This window comes from Trichomycterus rosablanca, chromosome 8, assembly GCF_030014385.1.
Source record: "Trichomycterus rosablanca isolate fTriRos1 chromosome 8, fTriRos1.hap1, whole genome shotgun sequence".
In the NCBI taxonomy this organism is placed as follows: Eukaryota; Metazoa; Chordata; class Actinopteri; order Siluriformes; family Trichomycteridae; genus Trichomycterus; species Trichomycterus rosablanca.
This window is the reverse complement of record NC_085995.1, coordinates 20,153,758-20,172,354: the sequence shown is the minus strand read 5'-3', so window position 1 is coordinate 20,172,354 and position 18,597 is coordinate 20,153,758. Positions and strand designations below refer to the sequence as shown.

Sequence of the window (18,597 nt, the reverse complement as noted above, 5' to 3'; positions counted from 1 at the left end):
CTGCTCTAGGTTAATGCAGGACTGAAGAACACTGCTCTATGTTAATGCAGGACTGAAGAACACTGCTCTAGGTTAGTGCTGGACTGAAGAACACTGCTCTAGGTTAGTGCTGGACTTAAAAACACTGCTCTAGGTTAATGCAGGATTGAAGAACACTGCTCTAGGTTAGTGCTGGACTGAAGAACACTGCTCTAGGTTAGTGCTGGACTGAAGAACACTGCTCTAGGTTAATGCAGGACTGAAGAACTCTGAGGAACACTGCTCTAGGTTAGTGCTGGACTGAAGAACACTGCTCTAGGTTAATGCAGGACTGAAGAACACTGAGGAACACTGCTCTAGGTTAGTGCTGGACTGAAGAACACTGCTCTAGGTTAATGCAGGACTGAAGAACACTGAGGAACACTGCTCTAGGTTAGTGTTGGACTGAAGAACACTGCTCTAGGTTAATGCAGGACTGAAGAACACTGCTCTAGGTTAGTGCTGGACTGAAGAACACTGCTCTAGGTTAGTGCTGGACTGAAGAACACTGCCCTAGGTTAATGCAGGACTGAAGAACACTGAGGAACACTGCTCTAGGTTAGTGCTGGACTGAAGAACACTGCTCTAGGTTAATGCAGGACTGAAGAACACTGAGGAACACTGCTCTAGGTTAGTGCTGGACTGAAGAACACTGCTCTAGGTTAATGCAGGACTGAAGAACACTGCTCTAGGTTAGTGCTGGACTGAAGAACACTGCTCTAGGTTAGTGCTGGACTGAAGAACACTGCTCTAGGTTAATGCAGGACTGAAGAACACTGCTCTAGGTTAATGCAGGACTGAAGAACACTGAGGAACACTGCTCTAGGTTAATGCAGGACTGAAGAACACTGAGGAACACTGCTCTAGGTTAGTGCTGGACTGAAGAACACTGCTCTAGGTTAATGCAGGACTGAAGAACACTGCTCTAGGTTAGTGCTGGACTGAAGAACACTGCTCTGGGTTAATGCAGGACTGAAGAACACTGCTCTAGGTTAGTGCTGGACTGAAGAACACTGCTCTAGGTTAATGCAGGACTGAAGAACACTGAGGAACACTGCTCTAGGTTAATGCAGGACTGAAGAACACTGCTCTAGGTTAGTGCTGGACTGAAGAACACTGCTCTAGGTTAATGCAGGACTGAAGAACACTGAGGAACACTGCTCTAGGTTAGTGCTGGACTGAAGAACACTGCTCTAGGTTAGTGCTGGACTGAAGAACACTGCTCTAGGTTAATGCAGGACTGAAGAGCACTGAGGAACACTGCTCTAGGTTAGTGCTGGACTGAAGAACACTGCTCTAGGTTAATGCAGGACTGAAGAACACTGAGGAACACTGCTCTAGGTTAGTGCTGGACTGAAGAACACTGCTCTAGGTTAATGCAGGACTGAAGAACACTGAGGAACACTGCTCTAGGTTAGTGCTGGACTGAAGAACACTGCTCTAGGTTAATGCAGGACTGAAGAGCACTGAGGAACACTGCTCTAGGTTAGTGCTGGACTGAAGAACACTGCTCTAGGTTAATGCAGGACTGAAGAACACTGAGGAACACTGCTCTAGGTTAGTGCTGGACTGAAGAACACTGCTCTAGGTTAATGCAGGACTGAAGAACACTGAGGAACACTGCTCTAGGTTAGACAGTTATCGCTTAATCACAGGCGGAACTCGTGCTATCTGTAAGTGAATCTAAAGCGAACTAACGAGTTGTATGCGGTAAAGAAGCCTGGTTAAACTGCACCTGTTTCTTAAATCTGCGGATTTGTACTGTTTAAGCGTTTTAAGAAGGTTTATTTTCCATTTTCCGGTGTGTACTGGATTATTCAGTAACGCTGAGAATCGGGATTTTAAGGAGGAAGAAATAAACCGCTGTGGAAAAAACACTCATCAGGCTTCGGTAAGTGAACTACTGATTAACTAATGCAGGGATTTTAAACACAGCATTGGCTATTGTGGACTGTACTAGCTGTTTAGCTGTTTACTAGCTTCTAGTTGTTTAGAAGAACAACTAATGTTTTTAAACGTCCTACCATGTGTGGACTGTATTGTTTGATGCTTTTGTGTGTATGTGTTTGTTTTGTAACTTCACCATCAATTTTAAATGTTAAAATACCTTCAATCAGTACAGTACAAAATAGTACAGTGTTCATTTATGTGAATACTAATGGTGCTTTGGTCAAATATTAATACAGCTAAAGATTTGTAATAATGATAAAGCATTTAAGTTTAATTAAAAACCTGGGTCATTCTCCTGAATGATTAGTTCTACCTCTCTATTAGTTCTATTTTTATGTATATTTTAATAAACAATTTCCCTTAATGGTTATGTTACACTACCTAATAATTAAGGTCTAAAACTGATCTACTTTTTTTAAATGTACAACCCCAAATTAGAAAAGGTTGGGACACTACTAAAAACCCTGCATTGTTTCTTCAATTTAATTTAATCTTAACTTCAGTGCAGACAGTACCCAAGATGTTTCATGTTATTTGGTCAACTTTATTTTATTTGTTAGGATACACCGATTAGGAATAACATTACGACCACTTCCTTGTTTCTACACTCACTGTTCATTTTATCAGCTCCACTCACCACATAGAAGCACTTTGTAGTTCTACAATTACTGACTGTAGTCCATCTGTTTCTCTACATACTTTTTAGCCCCCTTTCTTGCTGTTCTTCAATGTTCAGGATCCCCACAGGTCCACTACAGAGCAGGTATTATTTAGGTGGTGGATCATTCTTAGCACTGCAGTGACTCTGACATGGTGGTGGTGTGTTAGTGTGTGTTGTGCTGGTGTGAGTGGATAAGACACAGCACCGCTGATGGAGTTTTTAAACACCTCACTGTCACTGCTGGACTGAGAATTGTCCAAAAACCAAAAATATTCAGCCAGCAGCGCACCGTGGGCAGCGTCCTGTGACCACTGATGAAGGTCTAGAAGATGACCAACTCGAACAGTAGCAATAAATGAGCGATCGTCTCTGACTTTACATCTACAAGGTGGACCAACTAGGTAGGAGTGTCTAATAGAGTGGACAGTGAGTGGACACGGTATTTAAAAACTCCAGCAGCGCTGCTGTGTCTTATCCACTCATACTAGCACAACACACACTAACACACCACCACCATGTCAGTGTCACTGCAGTGTTGAGAATGACCCACCACCCAAATAATACCTGCACTGTAGTGGTGAGTGAATACCTTTGGTAATATAGTGCATATCCATTCCGGCATTTCAGGCCTGCAACACATTCCAAAAGTTGGAACAGTAAAGCATTTACCACTTTGTTACATTGGCATTCTTTCTTACAACACTTAAAAGATGTTTTGGCACCGAGGATACCAAGCGATTTAGTGTTTCAGGTCTTCTTGTGTTCCATTGATCCTACAAACACGATAAAGGTGTGCAACAGTACAGTACAATACATTCTCTATTGGGGACAGGTCATGACTGCAGGCAGGCCAGTCCAGTACCTGTACCCTCTTCTTTCAGCAGCTATGACTTTGTAATGTGTGCAGCATGTGGATTTGCATTGTCTTGTTGAAAAATGCATGGATGTCCCTTGAAAATATGTAATCTTGAAGGCAAGATATGTTGTTCTCATATCTTAATGTACTTTTCTATGAATGCTGCCATGACGAGTGTAAATAACCTTTGCCAAGGGCACTGACACAACCCTGTACCATGACAGACCCTGGCTTTTGGACTTGTTGCTGATTACAGGTTTGGTTCTTTTTATCTTTGACCTTTTTGTCCTGAGCACACAGCATAAATTGATCTGATCTTTGAAAAAAGATCTGAAATACTGATTTGTCTGACAACAATACGTTTCCACTCAGTCCCTTCCAGATGTCTCCAAGCCCAGACAGCTCATCGCTTCTGGACATGGTTAACACATGGTTTCTTTTTGCAAAGTTTTACATGGCATTTGTGAATGTTACCTCGTATTGTAGTGCTTCACAAAGGTTTGCCAAAGTGGTGCTGTGGTTATATCAGCTTTGGATGAATGACAGTTCTTGATGCAGTGCTATCTGAGAAATCAGTTATCACTTTTCTAAAGGTCCTTTATATTCCTTGAATCGTTTATTTATATTATGCATTGTAGAGGGAGAAATATGCAAATCCCTTCCAATCATTTTTGAGGTACATTGTTTTAATACATTTCAATAATTTTCTCACACTTTTGTTGACAAACTGGAGATCCTCTGGCCATCTTTGCTCCTCAAAGCCTTGGATACTGCTTTTGTTCCAAATCATGATTAGTCATTTGCTGAGATTGCCTGTTTGAAATCACACCATTACTTAGTTTTTTCTAGTTTTTTCTTCAGTTTATTTTAAATGTGTTGCAGACCTGAAGTGTATGAAACACTGCAGGGTTTTTTTATTTACATTTTCTATGCTGTACCAACTTTTAGGGTCATGTCCGGTTTCCCCAGGAAACACTGGGCACAAGGCAGGAATACCTTAGGCATGTCGCCAATCCATTGCATGGCTTTAGCCATACACAGCCCAGAGACTGGTTGCTAGCACATCTGAGATTTGAACTCAGATCTCAATGGTGGGCTAGCTAATAGACCTAGCCTACCACTATTTTTAGTGTCATTGGCAGGGTGAAGAAATTAATATGTTAATGATTCCTGGCCACAATTAGTCTTTTGTGACAAGAGACATAATGTCTGACTTACTTAAACAATATTACCTTTGTACAAGATTACCAATGTGTACACAATTAAGATATTTAATTTAATTTAATATTTGCTGTGATTGCAGCAATGTAATATATTTCCCAAATCTGAAAATGTACAGGGTGAGCTCAAACATATATTATATGCACACACACCGATCAGCATAGCATTAAAACCACCTCCTTGTTTCTACACTCACTGTCCATTTTATTAGCTCCACTTACCATATAGAAGCACTTTGTAGTTCTACAATTACTGACTGTAGTCCATCTGTTTCTCTGCATACTTTGTTAGCCTGCTTTCACCCTGTTCTTTAATGGTCAGGACTCTCCCAGAAGCACCACAAAGCAGGTATTACTTAGGTGGTGGATCATTCTCAGCACTGCAGTGACAATGACATGGTGGTGTGTTAGTGTGTGTTGTGCTGGTTTGAGTGGATCAGACACATCAGCGCTGCTGGAGTTTTTAAACACCTCACTGTCACTGCTGGACTGAGAATAGTCCACCAACCATAAATATCCAGCCAACAGAGCACCGTGGGCAGCGTCCTGTGACCACTGATGAAGGTCTAGAAGATGACCAACTCAAACAGCAGCAATAGATGAGCGATCGTCTCTGACTTTACATCTACAAGGTGGATCAACTAGGTAGGAGTGTCTAATAGAGTGGACAGTGAGTGGACACGGTATTTAAAAACTCCAGCAGCGCTGCTGTGTATGATCCACTCATACCAGCACAACACACACTAACACACCACCACCATGTCATTGTCACTGCAGTGCTGAGAATTATCCACCACCTAAATAATACCTGCTCTGTGGTGGTCCTGTGGGGATCCTGACCATTGAAGAACAGCATGAAAGGGAACTAACAAAGCATGCAGAGAAACAGATGGACTACAGTCAGTAATTGTAGAACTATAAAGTGCTTCTATATTGTAAGTGGAGCTGATAAAATGGACAGTGTGTGTAGAAACACAGAGGTGGTTTTAATGTAATGGCTGATTGGTATATATACTTACACACCTTGCTTTTTGTTAGTAATGACAAATTGAAAAGGTTGTAATTTATTGCGTTCCATTTTGTATTTCTAAACAAAGGCTTAATCTGTCAAGCCTTTTATGGTGGACTGTTTATCTCTCTCAACCCTTTCTCACCTTTCCACAAACAATAAGGAAAACCCTTGCACAGAAACTGTTATCGGATATGCCCTCCAAACCAGTTTCTACTACAGCTTACATTATTCCTTCCTCACTGTGGGTCCCTTGCAATAAATACTTGAATATAATGAATCAGTGATTATTAACCACTTAGATCAATATTATGTACATGTTAACCAAGTAACTCCACCCAAAGCTCTGTGTCCTTACAGGGTGGGAACACTAGGATGTGCTGGGCTCATGATATTTGCTTTTCTTTTTCCTATGCATTGCCCAGCCCATTTTCTGACACAGTTCTGTACCATGGAAGTCTTGGGTATTTATGCATTTAAGGGTTTTCTAGAGGAAATGATTTCAGCTTGTATATGCTTTGCTGACTGTTAAGGGTGAGTAATGCTGTCTGTTGACTTTTTATCCCACTTGTATGTGTGTGGTCTGGGAAATATACACAACATTTGCAGAGCTGAAGCTTAAATGTGTTCATAAATTAGTACAAATGTCATTACTGGCATGTCCATCGTGGTTTTTGTGATGTTAGATGGCTGTAAATCAGCTGTACAATCATCATTCCTAGTTTGTACCTTAATATTCTAAAATGTGATGTTTATTAATCTTGCCTATCGTCTTAACACAATGAGTTTGTCACATGTTCAGCATACAGAATCTAAAAAAAGAAACACTCCCTTAATGTGTCACTTCTGTCTAAGTCTCTACCCTTTTTCCAAACAACACGGGCCTCTATTATTTGTTTAAACAAGGGTGCACATGCATACACTGCAAACTCAGCCAGTGCGAAGTGGCACATGTTTTTTTTGTTGACTTTAGGTATTAGCCCAGCTCTTTCAGCTCGAAGCTGTCGGTGCCTGAGAAGGAAGCTCGGACTGGGTTTGAGATGGTGCAGACCATGGACATGATTAATGTGTCCTTCCTGACCGACTCTGAGAGAGAGTTAATTTTGGAGGTTCTCCACCGGGATGAGGAGCTCAGACGCTTGGAGGAACAGCGTGTGAAGTGAGTGGCTCATGTTCCCATGAATCTTATCTGATCTGGATTTGTGCGTTACTCAAAATGTAGTCTGATTTAAGTTATAATAATAAGACAAATAATCAGTTGTATTTTAGGTCTTTGTGATTAATCATTCACAGTTCGTGAAGAAGTTGAGTGAAGAAGTTGAGTGTTCCACTGAATGATATGAGATTTAGGTTGTGACTTGTATAAGTTCCATATGCTTAGGTAATTACTGACTCATTTAAATTCATGTACAGTAAGCACCTTATCTTAACCATGGTGGTGTTAGTGTTCACGTCTTCCTTATTTCATTTATTTTTGCTCATTTTTCACATTTAAAGGCAACACAACACACTTAGTAAACACATACACTACATTGCCAAAAGTATTAACTTACCCATCCAAATCATTGAATTCAGGTGTTCCAGTCACTTCCATGGCCACAGGTGTATAAAACCAAGCACCTAGGCATGCTGACTGCTTCTACAAACATTTGCGAAAGAATGGGTTGCTCTCAGGAGCTCAGTGAATTCCAGCGTGGTACCGTGATAGGATGCCACCTGTGCAACAAGTCCAGTCCTGACCTCAACCCGATAGTATAGCTTTGGGATGAATTAGAGTGGAGACTGTGAGCCAGGCCTTCTTGTCCAACAGCAGTGTCTGACCTTACAAATGCGCTTCTGAAAGAATGGTCAAAAATTCCCATAAACACACTCCTAAACCTTGTGGAAAACCTTCCCAGAAGAGTTGAAGCTAATCATTCCAATAATTAAAATAAAGATTTATTTAAATGGCTGGCACAGTGGGTCGGTGGGTAACACTGTTGCCTCACAGCAAGAAGGTCCAGGGTTCAATCCCCAGGCTGCGCGGACCGGGTCCTTTCTGTGTGGAGTTTACATGTTCTTCCCGTGTCTGTGTGGGTTTCCTCCGGGAGCTCCGGTTTCCTCCCACAGTCCAAAAACATGCAGTCAGGTTAATTGGAGACACTGAATTGGCCTATAGGAGAATGGGTGTGTGTATGTGTGGGTGTGTGTCTGCCCTGCGATGAACTGGCGCCCCGTCCAGGGTCTTACTGTGTGCCTTGCGCCCGTTGAAAAGCAGTGATAGGCTCCAGCACCCAGCCCCCCACGATCCTAATTGGATAAGCAGTTAAGACAATGAGTGAGTGTTTTATTTAAAACCATCGTTATCTATGTGGAAAAAGCCCCCTCCCCCTAAACCTAATAACCGGTTGTGCCACCCTTGGCAATAATCTCTGCAATCAAACATGTCAGATAACGATAATGAATGTTGGCTCACTCTTCTTAGCAGGATTGTTCCAATCCAGCTACACTGGAGGGTTTTCGAGCATGAACTGCCTGTTTAAGGTCTTGCCAAAGCATCAAAGGGATTCAAGTCAGGCCCCTCTAAAACCTTAATTTTGTTTCTTTTGAGCAAAGGTGGACATGCTTTTGCGCTTCACATCCTGCTGCATAACTTAACTGGGCTTCTCATTCAGGATTTTGTTCATGGTTCCATCAGTTGTGTCCTCTAGAAGGTCCTATAGAAGCGAAGCAGCCCCAGACCTGCTTTGACTAATGGTATAATTTCCTTATGGTGGAATGCAGTGTCAGATTTATGTCAGATGTAACAGGACCCAAGCTTTCCAAAAAGTTCCACCTTTAAGTCATCAAACCCCGGAATATTATCCCTTGAGGGTCATCTACAGTGTATCACAAAAGTGAGTACACCCCTCACATTTCTGCAAATATTTCATTATATCTTTTCATGGGACAACACTATAGACATGAAACTTGGATATAACATAGAGTAGTCAGTGTACAGCTTGTATAGCAGTGTAGATTTACTGTCTTCTGAAAATAACTCAACACACAGCCATTAATGTCTAAATAGCTGGCAACATAAGTGAGTACACCCCACAGTGAACATGTCCAAATTGTGCCCAAATGTGTCGTTGTCCCTCCCTGGTGTCATGTGTCAAGGTCCCAGGTGTAAATGGGGAGCAGGGCTGGTAAATTTGGTGTTTTGGGTACAATTCTCTCATACTGGCCACTGGATATTCAACATGGCACCTCATGGCAAAGAACTCTCTGAGGATGTGAGAAATAGAATTGTTGCTCTCCACAAAGATGGCCTGGGCTTTAAGAAGATTGCTAACACCCTGAAACTGAGCTACAGCATGGTGGCCAAGGTCATACAGCGGTTTTCCAGGACAGGTTCCACTCGGAACAGGCTTCGCCAGGGTCGACCAAAGAAGTTGAGTCCACGTGTTCGGCGTCATATCCAGAGGTTGGCTTTAAAAAATAGACACATGAGTGCTGCCAGCATTGCTGCAGAGGTTGAAGACGTGGGAGGTCAGCCTGTCAGTGCTCAGACCATACACCGCACACTGCATCAACTCGGTCTGCATGGTCGTCATCCCAGAAGGAAGCTGACGCACAAGAAAGCCCGCAAACAGTTTGCTGAAGACAAGCAGTCCAAGAACATGGATTACTGGAATGCCCTGTGGTCTGACGAGACCAAGATAAACTTGTTTGGCTCAGATGGTGTCCAGCATGTGTGGCGGCGCCCTGGTGAGAAGTACCAAGACAACTGTATCTTGCCTACAGTCAAGCATGGTGGTGGTAGCATCATGGTCTTGGGCTGCATGAGTGTTGCTGGCACTGGGGAGCTGCAGTTCATTGAGGGAAACATGAATTCCAACATGTACTGTGACATTCTGAAACAGAGCATGATCCCCTCCCTTCGAAAACTGCAGCTCTGGTGAATTCCATGCCCAGGAGGGTTAAGGCAGTGCTGGATAATAATGGTGGTCACAAAATATTGACACTTTGGGCACAATTTGGACATGTTCACTGTGGGGTGTACTCACTTATGTTGCCAGCTATTTAGACATTAATGGCTGTGTGTTGAGTTATTTTCAGAAGACAGTAAATCTACACTGCTATACAAGTTGTACACTGACTACTCTAAGTTATATCCAAGTTTCATGTCTATAGTGTTGTCCCATGAAAAGATATAATAAAATATTTGCAGAAATGTGAGGGGTGTACTCACTTTTGTGATACACTGTATATGAGTTTTGGCTAATGCAGCACTGGTTCGCACATTGCAACTCTACCATGGATGCCATTTTTGCCCAGTGTCTTTCTTATTGTGGAATCATGTACACTGTCTTTAACTAAGGCAAGTGAGGCCTGCAGTTTTTTTAGATGTTCATCTGAGTTCTTTTGGGTTCTTTTGGTAGGCCCTGCATGGGAAGGTTCACCACAGTTCACCAAGTTTTCTCCATTTGTGAATAATGGCTCCCACTGTGATTCACTGGAGTCCCAGATAATTATTTTTTTTTTCCCTTTTTCTCCCACTTTAGCGCATCCAATTTCTGCCCGTCAATCATCCTCTCACTAATGCTGGTCCCTGCTCCTGATTTGGGAACACAAGGCTGCTCCACGCCCCCTCCGACACGTGCACAGCAATCGAACATCTTATCACCTACACTTGACGAGTGCAGTGCAGTACAGCGCTGTGTACGGAGAGCCACACCCTCTACCGCGCTCCTTTCCCATCTCCATGCAGGCGCCACCAACCAGCCAGCAGAGGTCGTAATCGCACTAGTCTGAGAGAGAGTCCCCGTCCGGCTTAATCCCGCCCCATCTGAACAACAGGCCAGTCGTTGTTCATGTGGCCGCTCAGCCTCAGCCGGCAGGCAGAGCCGAGATTCGATACGATGTATTTGAGATCTCAGCTCTGGTGAACAGCGTGTGTTTTTATCGTTGCGCCACCTGAGCGGCATCGAGTCCCAGAGTCTTGAAAGTAAAACCCTTTCCAGGCTGGTAGATTTAAATTACATTGGTACTTCTCATTGAGAATGTGGCATCACATGCTGCATTTTAAGAACCTTTACCCTGCTTTGTATTGACCCACAAGTTCTATTTAAATGATGTTTGGACCAGTTTCAACCAGTCTGGCAGTAATCATGTCTGGGTGTGGCTAGTGGAACTGAACCCTGTCAACCCTGAACTGTCAATTGAATTTGGTTAACTGGTTGATTTAATACGCAAGGGGCAATTAATTTTTCACAGGGTTTCACAGGTTTTGATAAATCTGTATCTTTAATAAATGGGTCACTTAATAAATGGATCAAATTATCATTTCATGACTGCATTTTGCGCATGTTGTTATGTCATCTTATATTAAAAATTAGAAAAAAGTGAGAAATAGGGATGTAACGATATACTCTACCCACGATGCGATTCACGATACTGGGTTCACGATACGATTTTTTCCCGATTTTTTAAAAACTGAAATTGAACACAAATTAAGTTTCCTTTTATTATTTCTCATAATAAAATAAAATACTGTACTTGTGCTTATCTTTTATTTATCTAAATAATGAATGCTCTTTTATTTCTGAGGTAGATACAAACTATGCAAAACAATTTTGAATTAAGCCCAATTGGCTCAAAAACCCTGAATTTGGCAACCAGGCGTATAGCACCAGTGACGTCAACCAGGCGAGGTGTATAGCGCCAGTGCCCTCTGCTGTTTAAAGTGAAATTGTGGTGCATCGTTACATCCCTAGTGAGAAATAATCAAAAATAGAAGAAATTGGGAAGCTGGCACATACTTTTTCACAGTACTGTATTTAAATTCACAGGAAACACACACCTACCCATTTACTTACTTCTTTAATAGCAGACGTACTCAAACACACACAGACACACTTGGCGGCAGTGTCTGTTTTTGGAGGAAACAAGAAAATCAAAGGGTCTGTTGGTAATACTGCAAGGAAATGCCAAACCCCCCACAGTTAATGACTGGTAATGAAGTCCCTAGGACCCTACAGCTGTGCCACTGTGCAGTCCCCTATTTATATGGTTGTTACTTTCTCTATAAGTGGTATTCTTGCTAAAATTATACCAAGACCACAACTTGGAATGGTGGACATGGTATTAGTGGCAGGACATCTAATACTACTCCCCTTTAGAATCACCACTGTTTGCAAAAGATTGCATGGATGTTCCAAAGCACTTCTGAGATGAATGCAAAGTGATGGAGGACGTATCAGAGTTTGGACTGGTTTGCTGCCTCAAGGTCTGGACAGCTTGAACTCATAAACAAATGCAATACATTTAAAACTGTAGAGACAAACTTTACAGGAATGAGTCAGGGTTGAAGTTGTTCACGTGAAGGTGAACACACATTGGATGGGGAGACAAAACACTGACCCAATACAAAAGATTAAATTACCAACAGAAAGCCATAGCCAGACAGCTATTCCTGCTTGAAATGCCAGAATGGTCAGCAGGTCCTAGAAATGTTATTATTGCAAAATAGGAGGTCTATAAGTTATTCAATTCCAGTCAGCCTGGACTGAAAATGCTTAATTAATGTGTTTATTAAATACATAATAGTATAATATACAGGGGTTGGACAAAATAACTGAAACACCTGGTTTTAGACCACAATAATTTATTAGTATGGTGTAGGGCCTCCTTTTGCGGCCAATACAGCGTCAATTCGTCTTGGAAATGACATATACAAGTCCTGCACAGTGGTCAGAGGGATTTTAAGCCATTCTTCTTGCAGGATAGTGGCCAGGTCACTACGTGATGCTGGTGGAGGAAAACGTTTCCTGACTCGCTTCTCCAAAACACCCCAAAGTGGCTCAATAATATTTAGATCTGGTGACTGTGCAGGCCATGGGAGATGTTCAACTTCACTTTCATGTTCATCAAACCAATCTTTCACCAGTCTTGCTGTGTGTATTGGTGCATTGTCATCCTGATACACGGCACCGCCTTCAGGATACAATGTTTGAACCATTGGATGCACATGGTCCTCCAGAATGGTTCGGTAGTCCTTGGCAGTGACGCGCCCATCTAGCACAAGTATTGGGCCAAGGGAATGCCATGATATGGCAGCCCAAACCATCACTGATCCACCCCCATGCTTCACTCTGGGCATGCAACAGTCTGGGTGGTACGCTTCTTTGGGGCTTCTCCACACCGTAACTCTCCCGGATGTGGGGAAAACAGTAAAGGTGGACTCATCAGAGAACAATACATGTTTCACATTGTCCACAGCCCAAGATTTGCGCTCCTTGCACCATTGAAACCGACGTTTGGCATTGGCACGAGTGACCAAAGGTTTGGCTATAGCAGCCCGGCCGTGTATATTGACCCTGTGGAGCTCCCGACGGACAGTTCTGGTGGAAACAGGAGAGTTGAGGTGCACATTTAATTCTGCCGTGATTTGGGCAGCCGTGGTTTTATGTTTTTTGGATACAATCCGGGTTAGCACCCGAACATCCCTTTCAGACAGCTTCCTCTTGCGTCCACAGTTAATCCTGTTGGATGTGGTTTGTCCTTCTTGGTGGTATGCTGACATTACCCTGGATACCGTGGCTCTTGATACATCACAAAGACTTGCTGTCTTGGTCACAGATGCGCCAGCAAGACGTGCACCAACAATTTGTCCTCTTTTGAACTCTGGTATGTCACCCATAATGTTGTGTGCATTGCAATATTTTGAGCAAAACTGTGCTCTTACCCTGCTAATTGAACCTTCACACTCTGCTCTTACTGGTGCAATGTGCAATTAATGAAGATTGGCCACCAGACTGGTCCAATTTAGCCAAGAAACCTCCCACACTAAAATGACAGGTGTTTCAGTTTCATTGTCCAACCCCTGTATGTGTATACAATGTATTATAACGTGATTGATCAAGAAACTGTGTTGAATGACTTCATAGGAAGCTGAAAGCAGATCTGCTAGACGTGAAACGGAAAGGAGCAAAGCGTGCCAACGAGAATTACAGTAAGCACAGCTGTGGGCGCTGCCAGGAGCCTCTGGGTCGTCTAGCTACTAATGCCAACCAGTGTCCAGCATGCAAACACCAAGTGTGTCAAAATTGCCGATCTGTCAGACCCAACGGATCCTTGCTCTGCAACGTGTGTGACAAAGAGGCGTAAGTGTATACACAATGCATTCCTTCATGCTCACTTCAGATGATTTAAAAGCTTGCGGAACTGGAAAATGAGGCCTTGGCTTTAATGAAACGGGTTAATGTTTAATAAAAGTGCTTTGTTTTTTTTTCCACAGAGACCTAAAGAAGAGCACAGGCGACTGGTTCTATGACCAGCGGGTTAACCGATTCTCAACATCTCCTGGACATGCCTTGGTGCGAGTTTCTCTCAGGAAGAGGCCTCTGTGTGAGTGCAGGAAACAGATACACGATAAGGGGATAGACTGATAAGCTAAATGTGTTTTCACTTTTCCACAGTTACAGCATAAAAACAAGTGCTAAAAGGGTTTAACATGTCTTTAGTCTTCACAAAAGTGTTCGATGAGTAGCACTAAAATAAGCTTAATGCTTCAAATAAGCAACCACAGTCTAACTTCCTATTCTTAAAAACTGGCATTGTGCCGTTCCAGCAAGGAAGAGGGAAACTGCAGGAGAGGCGCTGCTGAACAGTGCAAAGCTGAGCTCCAGCCAAACTTTACCTGTACCCCGACTTAGACTGAAAGATCTTGCGCTAGAAAACAAAAGGTATGTTACCTACACCATCAGTTGAATATTTATGTACAACCCCAAATCAGAAAAAGTTGGGACAGCATGGAAAATGCAAATTACCATTTACTTCGACTTTCAACACATTCCAAAAAAAGTTAGGACAGTAAAGCATTTACCACCTTGCAATGTTGCCATTCCTTTTCACCACACTTAAAAGACGTTTTGGCACCGAGGAGACCAAGTGATTTAGTGTTTCAGCTTTTATTTTGTCCCATTCTTCCTGCAAACACGTCTTAAGATGTGCAACAGTACGGGGTCGTCGTCGTCGCATTTTTCCTTTCAAAATTGTCTACACATTCTCTATTGGGGACAGGTCAGGACTGCAGGCAGGCTAGTCTAGTACTCGTACCCTCTTCTTCCACAGCCATGTCTTTGTAATGTGTGCAGCATGTGGTTTTGCATTGTCTTGTTGAAAAAATGCATGGACGTTCCTGGAAAAGATGACGTCTTGAAGGCAGCATATGTTGCTCTAAGATCTGTGTACTTTTCTGCATTAATGCTGCAATCACAGAAGTGTAAATGACATCGAAGATCACAGAGGTTCAGCTTAAGCTTGCATCCTTGGCCTTTACAAACTGAAATTCCTTGAATTGTTTAATGATATTATGCACTGTAGAGGGAGAAATATGCAAATCCCTTCCAATCTTTCTTTGAGGTACATTGTTTTTAAACATTTCAATCATTTACTCACACATTTGTTGACTAACTGGAGATCCTCTGATCATCTTTGCTCATCAAAGACTCAGCCTTTCCTGGATGCTGCTTTTGTACCAAACCATGATTACAATCACCTGTAGACATCACCTGTTTGGAATCACATCATTATTTAGTTTTTTCACCTCAGCCCTAAATTGCCCTTGTCACAACTTTTTTTGGAATGTGTTGCAGGCCTGAAATGCAGGAATGGATGTTTATTACTAAATGAAATGAAGTTGAGCAGACAAAACATGAAATATCTTGGGTTCAAACCATCTGCAATCAAATAAAAGTCAAAGTAAATGAAAGGAACACTGTGTTTTTATTTTATTTGCATTTTCCACACGTCCCAACGTTTTCTGATTTGGGGTTGTATTATATAATATTATATTATATTATATTATATATATATATATATATATATATAATACTGCCACTTTTAGGTTATCTTTACCTTGGGAATGATAATAAAATTGACTTAGTTGTAATACATTACTATTGCATTTCTTCTATACCCAGCTTATCCAGTGAGCACCTAGAGTGCAGCGACACTGACTCGGTGGAGAAAGACAGCCTCAGCAGTAACCGTGCTGACACGGACTCTTTCGGCAGCAGTCCATTGACACAAAGGTTGTAAAATTTTATTTTTTCAACTCATTTACTCAGAAATTGTCATTTTTGACATCAATAACCAGAAGCTCTGATAAACACAGGAAAGAAGAGAGTGCGATCAGATTGAGCCCTGCAGGTTCCACTGCGTCCATAACGATTCCTCCCACCAAAACTCACAGTCCATCTGGATCCACTACTAGTGCTGAGACTGTAAGTGGTCATCAATGGTCTACTCTTTTATTTGTGTAGGTTTTTATTTCTGTTATTACTCCACCTTAAGCTTTCAGTTATTAATGCCCACAGCTCCGGAGATTTCTTTGATTTAACTGAATGACTATGCTCATGAGCTGGAAGTGGTGGACAAAATAATGCAAACACTCATGATTACTCATAACAAAAAACCCTTTAATGTGTGACTATTTAGAATTGCCGTAAGTAAAAGCTTACTCAGGTAAAAGCTTGGATGGACACATTACAGGATCAGGTTGGTGAATGTCCCAAAAGTATAGCCACATAATTCTCAGACCACCTCAGTGACCTGGGCTCAATGAAAACTGTACATTGTTAACGTTACAAAGCTGGATTCCTCCTTTTAAAATCAAAGGCCTCTGAATTTGTTGTAAAAAGAACAAACCCAGGACCCTTGAGGACCCCTTTGTTCTGAGAATGTCTAAATCTGGACAGATATATTTTTGAAAGAAAACGAAGGATGTTTTTAACCAACAATGTTTGCTGCTTACTGTATACACTGTTCAGCCATTCCATTAAAACCACCTCCTTGTTTCTACACTCACTGTCCATTTTATCAGCTCCACTTACCATATAGAAGCACTTTGTAGTTCTACAATTACTGACTGTAGTCCATCTGTTGCTCTGCATGCTTTGTTAGCCCTCTTTCATGCTGTTCTTCAATGGTCAGGATCCCCACAGGACCACTACAGAACAGGTATTATTTAGGTGGTGGATCATTCTCAGCACTGCAGTGACAATGACATGATGGTGGTGTGTTAGTGTGTGTTGTGCTAGTATGAGTGGATCAGACACAGCAGTGCTGCTGGAGTTTTTAAATACCGTGTCCACTCACTGTCCACTCTATTAGACACTCCTACCTAGTTGGTCCACCTTGTAGATGTAAAGTCAGAGACGATCGCTCATCTATTGCTGCTGTTTGAGTTGGTCATCTTCTAGACCTTCATCGGTGGTCACAGGACGCTGCCTACGGGGCGCTGTTGGCTGAATATATTTAGTTGGTGGACTATTCTCAATCCAGCAGTGACAGTGAGGTGTTTAAAAACTCCATCAGCATTGCTGTGTCTGATCTACTCATACCAGCACAACACACACTAACACACCACCACAATGTCAGTGTCACTGCAGTGCTGAGAATGATCCACCACCTAAATAATACCTGCTCTGTAGTGGTCCTGTGGGGGTCCTGACCATTGAAGAACAGCATGAAAGTGGGCTAACAAAGCATGCAAAGAAATAGATGGACTACAGTCAGTAATTTTGGAACTACAAAGTGCTGCTATATAGTAAGTGGAGGTGACAGTGAGTTGGACAAGGAGGTGGTTTTAATGTAATGGTTGATCTGGAAAATTCCAGGGTCAGATGCACCATATGGTTTAAACACTTGTTTTTGGTGATTTTCCTATATATCGTTTTTAGAATGTACCTCATATACTGCTAAAATTATTCAAGAGTCTTCGGATGAACACCAAACTAAGTCAGGTGTCTTTCATGGCCTCACAATCACCAGATTTAAACATAATTAAACCTTTATTTTAATTATATAGTTACCTGTTTAATTTATTTTGTATTTTTACTTGTTTTCCTCTTGTTCAACCCCCTGTTTAAACATTTACTTTATTTATTTGAATGTGTTAGAGTACAATTAAGACAAAATTTTACATAAGATCTTCCAGGATGAGATAGCAGATAGCCTTTTTTTATGTCCAACTTTGAATTAACGTGATTTTTAAAATTTCTTTTTTTAAGTCATCTTTATTCCATCGTATTAATATCTGCCCGGAGTCCCTGAATGACGTTGATGGTATTTTCAAGAAGAGTGTTCGAAGAGTGCACAAAATATCAGGTAATGTCTTTTATTTATACTCAGATTAAAGATTTATTCTAATTTGAAACAAACTTTTAAACAGAAGAAGAATTGACTATTTTAAACGTACTGTTTTACATTAAAAAATGATTTTCGGCACCCAGGTGGGATATTCCGCTAGCACACCAGTGCCGAGATTCTGAACTCCTCAGTTTGGAACTCGGCGTTGACACCGGTTGGCTGGGCATTATCTACCGGACATAATTGGCAGTCCCTGCAGCAGACTCGTCTCTGCTAGGGCAGGATGACTAGACTATGTGGGTCGGGTCTTCCAACGCCTTGTAAGGACCTTGATTAGCAGATAGAGAGGTTCCTGTGCAGAGTGCATAGGTGGAAAAGCGTTCCGCTGAGGGCTGTGCGTGGGTCGGAGGAGGCGTGAGCAGCAATATACCCTCCTCAACTGCAAAAAAATCAGGGATCCCCAGCAGTGGAAGACAAATTGACTACACTAAATTGGGAGAAAAACTCATAAAAAAAAAAAATAAAAATAAAAAAATATATATATATATATATATATATATATATATGTATATATATATATACAGTGTATCACAAAAGTGAGTACACCCCTCACATTTCTGCAAATATTTTATTATATCTTTTCATGGGACAACACTATAGAAATAAAACTTGGATATAACTTAGAGTAGTCAGTGTACAGCTTGTATAGCAGTGTAGATTTACTGTCTTCTGAAAATAACTCAACACACAGCCATTAATGTCTAAA

General features: G+C 41.8%; 1 protein-coding gene across 2 annotated transcripts in view; it reads left to right on the top strand.

Moving 5' to 3' along the window:
• The first annotated feature begins 1,844 nt into the window (after window positions 1–1,844).
• Window positions 1,845–18,597, top strand: part of sytl4 (synaptotagmin-like 4) — a 39,513-nt gene continuing 22,760 nt past the window's right edge. Inside the window, exons 1-8 of one of the 2 annotated variants that reach the window (XM_062999904.1) lie at window positions 1,845–1,909; window positions 6,688–6,873; window positions 13,625–13,840; window positions 13,975–14,084; window positions 14,308–14,422; window positions 15,662–15,772; window positions 15,856–15,964; window positions 17,753–17,849. In XM_062999904.1, coding sequence (XP_062855974.1) covers window positions 6,755–6,873; window positions 13,625–13,840; window positions 13,975–14,084; window positions 14,308–14,422; window positions 15,662–15,772; window positions 15,856–15,964; window positions 17,753–17,849 — 877 coding nt within the window. In that variant the 5' untranslated portion in view covers window positions 1,845–1,909; window positions 6,688–6,754. Of the gene's footprint in view, window positions 1,910–6,145; window positions 6,249–6,687; window positions 6,874–13,624; window positions 13,841–13,974; window positions 14,085–14,307; window positions 14,423–15,661; window positions 15,773–15,855; window positions 15,965–17,752; window positions 17,850–18,597 lie in introns of those variants that run through there. The other variant, XM_062999906.1, reaches the window with a different exon arrangement.